This window comes from Myotis nattereri, assembly GCF_964212035.1.
Source record: "Myotis nattereri genome assembly, chromosome: 1".
In the NCBI taxonomy this organism is placed as follows: domain Eukaryota; kingdom Metazoa; phylum Chordata; class Mammalia; order Chiroptera; family Vespertilionidae; genus Myotis; species Myotis nattereri.
In genome coordinates this window covers 230,574,968-230,585,727 of record NC_138075.1, presented here as the reverse complement: position 1 = coordinate 230,585,727, position 10,760 = coordinate 230,574,968, and the positions used below count along the sequence as shown (strand labels likewise).

At 69.8% G+C, this 10,760-nt stretch overlaps 1 protein-coding gene across 1 annotated transcript; it reads right to left on the bottom strand.

The window, feature by feature from the left end:
* Positions 1 to 4,438: 4,438 nt before the first annotated feature.
* On the bottom strand, positions 4,439 to 7,456 carry NKX1-1 (NK1 homeobox 1; the record flags this gene model as incomplete). The annotated part of the gene is made up of 2 exons (XM_081092681.1): positions 4,439 to 5,292; positions 6,994 to 7,456. 2 exons carry the CDS (start codon positions 7,454 to 7,456, stop codon positions 4,439 to 4,441), a joined length of 1,317 nt encoding a protein of 438 aa, XP_080948807.1.
* Between the last annotated feature and the right edge of the window lie 3,304 nt (positions 7,457 to 10,760).

Below are 10,760 nucleotides of genomic sequence, written 5' to 3'. Positions count from 1 at the left end.
GCGTCCCTTCGGTGTGATATGCACTGTGACCCGGGAGCCCTGACTGCAGTGGCTGGTCCCCTCCACTTACTAACGGGCCCATGCCCTGCAGACGGGCCCCTCTGAGGAGGTGCTGCTTCTGAACTTGCTCCGCCCCGTCCCCTCCCTGCCTGCCTGTGTCCCACACCTGCCACCTCCCTGCATCTGGAGGTGGAGTCAGGGCGTCTCCCTGGCTCTCCCTGGCGTTGGGTCAGGAGCGCTGTCACCCGCTCCTGTGTCAAAAGACAAACCTGTGGGTCTTTCCACGTGTCTCTGGCCAGAGGGGCCCGTGGAGGGCGGGGGTGGCTGGCCTTGGCGGCCGGCAGGCCCAGTGCAGGTTCCACCACGGAGTCCAGGGTGCCCAGTGACTGGGCGCTGGGGGGCCACTTCCCTCAGGCCCCAGGTGAGGGGGAGGAGGCTGCACCCCCACCTCTGTCCTCAGCACCCCTCCTCTGCCTGTCAGTGTGGCTCAGGTCCCTGTGAGTCAGAGAGGGGCGGGAGCATGAGCCCACCTGTAGGAGAGGGCTCCACAGCTGGGAGGGCACGGAGGTCCCAGCAGCTCCTCCCTCCGGCCCCACCGCCTGGGCACAGGGGCCACTGCACAGGACTGTGGGGGGGAGGGGCAGCGTCCTGGAGCAGCTGCCAATCCCAGGATGCTTGGGGGTGGGGCCCGGGATGGATGAGGCCCCCCAGGACCTGTGCGCCTCAGGCCTGTGTCTCCCCTCGGGACACTCCCTGCATCCCTGAGCGACCTGCTTGTCCAGCCCCCAGCCCCTCACTCCCTGCTGCCCACCCGGCACCCTCCCCGAGAGCACTGCCCTCCAGGAGCCTCCCTGGTCCCCATGGGCTGGGAAGGCCCCTCCCAGCTGAGTGGCTTTTCTTGGTGGCACGTGAACCCCAAGTGGCCCAGGACGGAGACCTAGGGGCCCTGGCTGCACCCTGGGGTGGTGGACATGACACTCCAGGCCCGCTGGCCAGGAGCAAGGGGCCTGCGAGAAGTGGGCAGGGGTGGGGGCAGCCTGACAGCCCTGCTGCGCTGGGCTTGGGTGGGCCAGCAGGGAGTGAGGAGGGCGAGGGTGCACAGGGCGCCAGGGTTCCCTGTGATGTGGGCGGGGCCCGGGCGAGGCTGTGGTCCCAGATGGGGACGAGGGAACCTGGCCTCCAGACCCGGGACAGCGGGTGGGGCAGGAGGGGCCCAGGAGCCACAGGAGCCCCGAGAGGGAGGGGTGATGGGCGCCAGGAGAAGCCAGTGCAGAGGGCAGTGGACTGTGGGCTCTGAGGGGCCGAGCAGGGGAGCTGAGGGCAGGTTTGGAGACGAGGACAGAGGCACGTGGGGGCAGGAGAGGGGTGGGTGCTGCAGGCCAGGTGACTGTCCCACTGAGGTGTGGCCATGGCTGGACAGGGCCCAGAGTCCCCTCCATGCCAGCGGGGAAGGGGGCAGGACAAAACTGGTTAAGCCAGCTGTGCGGGTGGCAGGTCTGCTAGCAGCCCCTGCCCACCCCTCTGTCTGGGAATAACACTGCCCCAGCCGCCTCGGGCCAGGAATGGCCATGTGACCGAGCTCTGGCCAGGGAGCTGCGAGCAGCTGTTACCTGGGCTGTTTAACGGGAAAGGCCATGGCCCTTCTCCCTTCCTGTCTGCTGAGTGGAGGGGACCTGACGGAGGATGAGGGCCCAGCAGGGACCACGCAGGAGACACCTGGGCAGAGCCGGGTCCGAGGACTCTGTGAGGGTGTCCTTGTCCAGGGCCACCCCAACCAGCGTCACCCCACAGGAGAGACGATGACCTCCTTTCAAGGCTGTTCCAGTCGATGTTTTCCTTCCTGCAGCCAAAGCCAGTCCTAACACAGCAAGGGACCACCCTCAGAGCGGGCAGTGGGCTGTGGGCGGGGCTGCGGGGCGGGCGGAGGGAGCCTGGGCGGCCAGGGCAGCGGGCAGGGGTCCTGCCTTGCTATTTGCAAGGCTCCTTCCACCTGGTGGTTTGTTGTGGACACTACATGGGTACAATTTTGGGATTGTGGACGGAGGATGCTGCCTGGGCCAGGACACTCAGGTCCTGGGTGGTGACAGCCCCCCAACACACTGACACCAAAGTGGAACCATGGGGAAGGGGGTCAGGGGGAAGGGGACAGCAAGGCCACCGCTTGCCTCTGCATCCAGCCCAGGCCCTGGGTAGCTGGGCCCTGAGTCAGGCACAGGACCCCGGGGAGCTGGGCAGGCAGGGGGCCCAGGCCCAGTGGGAGCAGAAGGGGCGGGGCAGCTTCAGAGAGGCCAGCACCCAGCACCGCCCCACTGGGGAGAGTGGGGGAGCTGGGCCAGAGCCAGGTCTCAGCTGGGCTCCCCCAGGAGGGAGAGGGTGTCCCCAGCACACCCACCACCTCCCGGCCTCAGTGCCCTCCATGTCACAACCATAGCTAGAGCCCACAGGCTGCCCTGCAAGGGCCTGCACATGCCAGGTGTGCCCTAGAGGGACTGTGGGCCCCAAGCCACAGCAGGGCCTGCTCAGGGCCCCATGGGGGAGGGGGGGATAGAGCACATGGTGGGGGGAGGGGGAGGGGCATCGCATCCCTGGCTTCATGGCCTCCAAGCCGCCCTGAACCCTGCTCCAGGCGGGGTGGCTGCTGGGTCTGGGTGACCTTGGAAGGTCAGCAGCAGCAGCATGAGGGTGCAGGGAGTGTGCGGGTGCGGGTGCGGGTACAGGGGAGCTGAGGGTGCGGGGAGCTGAGAGCTGAGGGTGCGGGGGAGCGGGAGGGTGCGGGGAGCTGAGGGTGCGGGGGAGCGGGAGGGTGCGGGGGAGCGGGAGGGTGCGGGGAGCGTGGGTGCAGGGGAGCGGGAGAGGCCAGCGCTGGTGAGCTGCTGTGTCCAGAACACCTTCTCTCCCTGCCGCTTCTCGGTTGGCCGCAGGTACAGGGGAGAGGTCGGCCCTGCTGGCAGCTGAGGTCTGAGCCCCCAGAGCTGGGCTGGGGTCCCCGTGCGCCTGCACCTGGTCTGAGAAGCCGCTGAGCTCCGCACTGGAGACTGGGAGGCAGGGGCTCCTCCCGGGTCCTGGGGGCACACCTATCCTGGCCTCGCCGCCAGCCTCCCTCAGGCTAAGTGTGCAAGGACGCTGGTGATTTATGAGGCCGAGGGCCTTCTGGAAACTTCTGAAGCCTCTGGGCCTCCTCAGTCAGCTGCCTACCCCTGGGGAGGTCTCCACGCGAGGCCAGAGATGTCCTGCGCCCCCTCCTGTAGCCACGGGTTGGGTGGTGCTGAGCCTGCGAGGAGGGTCAGGCCGAGCTCAGACCCCCTCCCCGCCCCTCCCCACACCCGCCCGCCCCTCCCCACACCCGCCCGCCCCGCAGCGAGAGCAGAGGAGGGAGTGGCCGGGAGGAGAGGGGTGGTGTGGGGGGCAGAGGGGAAGGGCGGCCGGTGGCCAGGCGGTGGGGGTGCCAGCTGGTGGTGGGGAGGCTGCGCTCTCCCACTCCTGTCAGGGCGGGGTGGGGTGGCCGCCCCTGCAGAGGGATCGTGCTCTGGGCCGCAGCCTGGCCCTGCAGCCGCGGTGGCGCCGCTGACCAGCTCCGGGTGCCCGTTAGACCCTCGGGCCCAGCGCCGCAGGATCCCTCCGCGTGCGAGGCTCAGGCCGCCAGACTGGTGGCTGCGGCCCCACCATCCCCTCCGAGTCCGGCAGGTGCTGTCTCAGGGACCCTCACCGCCAAGAGCGTCTCTGACCCCGGAGCACCGGGCCTAGAGCTTCGGGTCTCGCGTGGGGACGTCGCCCAGAGGCCCCTCGGGTCGCTGGTGGCCACACGGACGCACTGGGCTCCTCCCGGGGACATGGAGTCGGGCTGGGGAGGGGCTCCCGGCAGGTGCCTCCACTCCCGGAGCCCCAGCTCCTTCCGTGCGGGCAGCGGCTGGACGTGCCCAGCAGGAGATGCCCCACCCCGGCCTGGCGCTCAGGGTGGAGGGCGCTCAGGGGACAGGCTGCGACCTGCCTGTTCCGTCCTCTGGGCGCACCCACTCGCTCCCCGCGGCTGCGGAGGATCAGGGGAGGGGAAGGGGACGTCCGGGGGCCACCGGTCCGGGCGGAGGGAAGGGTCTTGGACGGGAACTCCAACGCGCACGCGGGTAACCTCTGTGCCCAACCCCAGCGCACGGGGTGGGACCAGGCGAGTTTGGCTGTGGGAGGCCGGCCCGCGCCCGATGGAACGAACGCCGCGCGGGCGCCCCCGTCGCACCGAAGCTCCCACCGAAGGGCAGGGAGGGGGACCGGGCGCGGGCGGCGCGAGAGTCGGAGGGACGCGGCGCAGTCTCTGCGCTTTATTGATTGAACCAAGTTCGGCAAAGTGCTTCGCGGCCCGCCGGCCCGAGCGTCCTCATGAACTCAAACTCTTCCGGGGCAGCGGCTGTCCCGTCGGCGAACCGGCCCCACGCCGGCGCGGCGCTCAGAGGTGCGGCGCGTAGAAGGCGGGCGCGCCGTAGGTCTGCGAGCCCAGCACGAAGGGCGAGAGCACGGCCGGGCTCGACAGGAAGGGCAGCTGCGCGGCGCACACCAGGCCGCCGGGGCCGTGCGCCGGGTACCCCGCCGGCCCGTGCATGGCGAGCGGCGCGCCCATGGGCGGCGACGGGCTGAGCGGGCTGAGGCCGCCAGGCAGCCCCGCGCCCGGCCCCGCGCCCGGCCCGGGTCCCCCGCCGCCGCCGGTCGGGGCGCTCGTGTCGGCGCCCGGGTTCTGCTTCTTCCACTTGGTGCGGCGGTTCTGGAACCAGATCTTCACCTGCGTCTCGGTGAGGCTCAGCGACAGCGCCAGGTTGAGGCGCTCGCACACCGACAGGTAGCGCGTCGCCTTGAACTTGTTCTCCAGCGCCACGAGCTGCTCGTAGGTGAAGGCGGTGCGCGCGCGCCGCGGCTTCCCCGACTTGGAGTCGGAGCCCGTGCGCTTGCGCTTGGGCTTGGCGGCCCCCGCCGCGCCCTGCGGGGCTGTCCCTGCGCCCCCCGGCGCCGCCGCCCCTGGACCTCCGGGCGAGTTCCCGCGGGGGCCGGGCGCCGCCGCCTCGTCCACGGTGCCGGGCGCCGTCTCGGCCTCGGCTGTGCCCGGGCAGCCCGACCCGCGGGCCGCGAGGCTGCCGCCGCCTCCTCGGGCCTCCTCGGCTCCGGGCGCCGCCCCCGCTTCGGGCGCCCTGTCCCCGTCCCCGTCCTCGTCGGGCGCCTCGTCCCCGCTGTCCGCGCTCGGGCTGCGGCCGCCGCCGCTGCTGTAGTCGTTGGGCTCGGCCTCGTCCGCCTGGTAGGGGTCGCCGGCGTCTGCGGGGGGCGGGGGGACGCACAGTGAGACTCGCGCCTGCTTCCCCGCGGGCCCCCACTCCCGCCGCCACTCCCGCTGCCCCACAACGACGACCCCTTCCCCCGTTTCGTTGCTTCTTCCTTTATTCGCTGCCTTTCCCTTCGCCTTCGCCCTCCTTCCCTGCGCTCCTCCCGCGCCCCAGCCACGCGCCTGGGCCTGAGCAGGACCCTCGGAGCTTCCGGCGTAGCGAAAACTCGATCGACCCGCAGGCAGATACAAACTTCATTAAACTCATCTGTGTGGAGCACAGACTGGTTAAGGGCCGTTTCGTTTATTTCGGGGAGTATTACGCCCGAGTCCCCGCCTTGAGGAGGCGCGGGCGGGTGCGGACTGGAGGCTGGGCCGCCCCAGGAGGGGCTTCTGGGACCAGCACGGCTGCCCGGGCTGTCTCTGCCTCTGGCCTCCGCCCGGAACCAGCCACCCTCGCTCCTCTGCTGAAATCTGGGCCTGGCGGCACCTTAAACCCAGCCGGGTCCTCCAATCGAGGCCGCGCGGTCCCGGAAACTAGGAAGAAAGTGTCTGCCCTGGGGCGGGTCTATGTGGCTCCCGCCCCACAAGAGGGAAGCCTGGCGGGTGCCACTGCTGGGCACCGAGGTCCTGGCTGGTACCGAGACCAGGGAGTAAACCACAAATTCAGTAGCAGATCCTCGAGGGCAACCGCCAGGGCTTGGGAGCCTGCAAAGCCGAAGCCGGGCCCACGCCCCTCAGCAGCGGCTGGGACCCTGAGCACCTTCCACCCAGCTTCTGCCCCGCGCAGGGTGGGCCCAGAAGGAAGGGGCTGACCGGCTGGAGTCTGGGCCTCCCCGGGGTGGGCACCCAGAAACCCCGCCGGCCAGGCTGAAAGCGGGAAGGGTCCTCCCAGCTCAGCCCCACCGGGAGGGGCCAGCGCAGGTGCCTGGCCACCTGCCTCAGGACCCCGTCCTGCGCCCCCTCCCAGTGCTCCCCATCTTGAGAGCCAGGCCAGGAAGTTGGGCGGAGGAGTCACCCAAAGCAATCAGGAGCCGGTCGAATGCAGCCTTGGTCGATCGCGGCCCTAATAAGTGTAATAGGTTTTAATCGAGTAATTATCCGAATTTTGACCCTATAATTTAGATGTTCAGGGGGGAGTTTGCAAGGTGCTTGAAAGAGATATGCGCGCCGCCGTAATGGGATATCGACCGGCCGGTGCGGGCCGCCCCATTACCGGCCGCTTTCCGCCGCTAAGCACATTTCCCCTTAACTGTAATCGAAGGGATTTAATTGTTTTTCCAGAGATAACCAGCGTTTTGTCACAATTAGTCTGATTTGTCAAAAAAAAAAAGTGGGGGGAGGGAAGGAGGCCTCAGGCGGCCGCGGCCCGGGCGGGGAGGTCACCGGCCAGCGCGCGTCCTCGCCTCCAACTCCCTCCGGTGCTGGCGACACGCGGGGCAGAACCCGGCCGCCCTGCAGCCCGCAGCTGGCCCCGGCCTGGCAGAGCCACCCGGAGGCGCCGTTCGGCGCGGGCCCCGGAGTCCGGGTCGGACGGAGGCTGAGGGCGGGCGGGTGCGGGCCCCGCGCGCTGCGAACTTCCCGCCGCGCCTGGGCCCGGGCCGCTGGGCTCGCCGAGGGCGTCTCGGAGCTCTAACGCAGCACGGCCGGTCCCCGCCCCGCGCCCCCGACCCAAACCCGCGGCTTCTACTCACGAGGCGGCTCCGCTGCGGCGGCGGCTCCCGCTCCTCCGGCGGCGGCGAGGGCGCGGTGCCCCAGCTCCTCTGCGCGCGGTGGGCGCCCCGGGGCGGCGGGGACGAGGGCGCACGGGGCCGAGGCGCACGCGGCAGGCGGCACGGGGCCCAGCAGGACGCAGCGGCGTCTTCTGCTGTTGAACTTGTTGGGGTCCAGGATGTCCAGCACCGAGAAGGAGGTGGGGCGCGGCGGCGGGGCGGCGCGGGCGGCCCCGGCTCCCTCGGGCGCCGCGGGCACCGTGTCGCTGGCCGCCAGCGCAGGGGCTCCGGACCGAGAGAAGGCGGGCGGCTCGGCTCGCCCGTCCATGGCGTCCCGGGCGGCGGCGGCGGCGGGCGCGAGCGGTGCGGGCCCCAGGCCGGGTCCGGGAGGCGGCGGCGGCAGCGCGGGGCTGTCCCCGGGAGCCGCCGGGCCGCTCGCGCTCATGCCGGCCTCCCGCCAATCCGGCCGCTCGGGACTCGCCGGCTACTGGGCTCCCATCTCCGGCGGCCCGTGCGCCCCCGCACGGCCCGGTGCGGGCGGCAGCGGCTCAGCTCGCTCCCGCGCGGCGCTCCGCGCTCGGCCGGTGCTGCGGTTCTGTCGCCGCCGCCGCCGCCTCAGGCGCCCGCCGCGCCCGGCCCGCACATTTATGGCGGCCCCACCGGCGGCGCCCACGCGCCCACACGCCGCACACACGTGCGCCCGCCGGCGGCCGCGGGGCGCCACCGCCCTCGTTAGCGCGCGCGCCTAATTGGCTGCGAACGGTCCGGGGCAGGGGAGGCGGGCCTCGCGCGGGACGCACGGCCGCAGCAGCCCCGGCCCGACTGACAGACGCGCAGCCCGGAGCTGCAGTGCCGTCCGCGGTCAGCGGCGCCCGCCTCCCGGGCTGAGCGGGAGGAGACCGCGGCTTTTAAATAATCGCGGGGTCGGTCGGCGGGAGCTTGGAGGCGGCGGGGACGTCCCGCGCGGGGCGCGGCCTCTGTTCCGGGTCCGGGCGCGGGCCCTTGCGTTCTGCGGGCTCCGAGGCGCCGGCGCGGGGAGTGGGCCTCGCGGGCCTCTCGGGTCTGGGCCGCGCCTTCAGCCGCCTCCGCCGGGTCCCCCGGAGCCGCCCCGCCTCTCCCGTCGCTCCGCTCGGCTCCGCTCCGGCCTGGGGTCTCCTCGGCGGGGTCTCTGCCCCTCAGAGACCCGCCCCTTTCCCGCCGTCAAATTAGCGCCCCGCCTGGTGACTCCACGGAGGGGGGCGGGGGCGGGGGGCTCTTCAGAAGCGGAATCGACAATGAGGGGGGCTGGCCCGTCCTCCGGTCTCCGCCCCGCCCCCAACGGCCCGGGAGTCGCAGCCGCAGCAGGATCCGCACAGAAACCTGTAAGCGGGGCCTCACGCAAGCCCGCCCCGCGCTGGGAGCAGGGCCCTCGGCCCGGGGCGTTATTTGTGTTCCCCGCAGGCCCTGCGCCCCGCCCTCGGAGCACCAGCTCCTCCGCGGCTCCCGCCACCCCGGCTCCGGCCCAGGGGCACCCCGGCCGGCCTGGCCCAGGGGGAGTCGCGCAGCAGCGCCGGGAGCGTGCGCGGCTGTGTGTGACGGTGTGAGTGCGCCTGTGCCCGGGCGGGGTGCGCGCCGCCTCACACCGCGGTCCCCGGAGCCTGCTCCGCGCGCAAGGACGGGTCCTTTGCAATTACCGCGGGCAATGATCCTTTGGAAGCAGAAATTAAAAGTTGGGAGAAATAATGGGGGACCGATCAGCTGTAATTCGGGCCAAGCTCCGACAGGCTGAGCCTCAGGGACCCCGAGGCCGGGCCTCACCTCCCCCAGCCCCGCCCCTCCCCCGCGTGCCGGTCCATCCGAGATTCTAATCAGACCCACAACACTGTGTCCTTCGTCGCCAGGACTTGATTATTCTTTATCTTTAAATTATAAATCACCTCTGGGGGAAGGAGGGTGCTAATCTCTCATCTCAGGGAGGTAATTATCTCCTTCCGCCCACCTTCCTGCAGGGGCTCTGGGATAGAGCTGTGTCCACCCCACACACTCACACTCACTCACACACACTCACACTCACACACACTCACACACATTCACTCTCCTTCGCCAGCGCACGCCACACACCAGCGCACATTCATTCATGATCACCCAGGCACGCCACCGGGGGGCCTGACCCACAGACACCACGGCCCGCTCCGCCCCGCAGCTCCCGCTGGCCTGGGGCGCCTGCGGGTCCCTGAGGTGCCACTCTGCTCCCGCCGAGGCACAGCCGCTGGGCGCCCGGGAGCAGGCCCCAGTGCGGACCTCTGACCCGGCTCGGCAGCACAATCCCTCAGGCGCCCCTCAAACTCCAGCCACCAGGCGTCCGTCCATCCTGTGGGCAGCCAGGTAGCCGCGGGCGCGAGCGCACAGGGCGGACACAGCCCCGCGCGGCAGGCCGGCTCGGCTGCCCTCACTCCGTGACACACGCTAGGTGCTGGCAGGTGAGGCAGGGACATCAGCTCTCGGTGCAACCTTCATTCAGCTCGGACACCAGAGGCAGCGTGTGTGCGAGCATCACGGAGGCCTGGTGTTCAGAACGCACAGAGGAAGCATGATCTGCAGTGAACACAATGAAACAAGAAATCCGAATGTACAGCCAGCACACGCTCCGCGGGCACGCGCGCTCCCTCTGCCCCAGGAGAGGCGGCCACGGCCTCAGGGCTCAGGCCACTTGGAAGAGGCGTGGTGACCTCCTAGTTTGGAGGTGCTGAGACACCCCTCTGTGGTCCTCCCTCCCTTCCCCTCCCCCTTCCCCTCTGCCCTGCAGCAGGCACAATCTGCGGGGGGGGGGGGGGGTGGCGGGAGGGCAGGGTAGTGTGAGGGGGCCTCAGAGCTACACAGGGGCCTTGGGTCACTTTCCTGTGGGGAGGGGGACGCTGTGTGTGGACAAGGCCCAGGGCGATCACGGCATCCTCCCCCCCCATCCCTAAGGAACAGCCCAAGGGAGATGTACGGCCCCCTGCTCTCCCAGATACCCTGAAACACCCTGCCCTCCCCCCAACTTCAATGGAAACGTCCGGGGCGATAAAGACGTCCTTTCACTCCTAATCACAATTGATTGTCAATTAGACCCTCATTTGTGCAATCTTGGCCCATCTGCCATATCAGGTTATCGCCGAGCCACCAGCTTCCCTGGCGGGGCCCCAGGTGGGCACTGACAGGTGAAATCAGTGCTTGAGATGCGATGCCGCCTGCCCAGTGGGCAGATCACACCCCTTCATTGCTGCGCCCCCACCCGCTGCACATCAGGCAAAGCCAGATGGGGTCGTTGGCGGGCTGGGAGAGGGGTGTCCAGGCAGGAACCAACATGGGGCAGGGACAGAAACTGAGGGGGGGGGAGACGCAAAAGGTCTCAGAAGTGACCTGGAAAAGGGGTGGGTGAGGGCTGGGATTCCAGAAGAGGAAGCAGTGTTTTTGGCCTGGATCCTCGCCCAGCACTGGGGCTCTGGGAAGTTTGGGGAGACAAGAGCAGGAAGGGAGCCCCACCACCCTAGCCACGGACTCGCCATGTGTTTCTGAACCCCCATCTCAATTTTCATCTGTCAGTGGTGGGGTTTGCATTCCATGTGACCTCTGAGGTCCCTGCACTCTCCCTTGGGGGTCAAACGATGACCAGGTCAGAGCCTTCATTGTACACAGTGGTGGGGTGGGGGCCCCCCTTCTCTTGCACCTGGAGAGCTGGCAGGGCAGCAGTGTTCAGGAATCTTCAGGGGACAGGGATGAGTAACCCC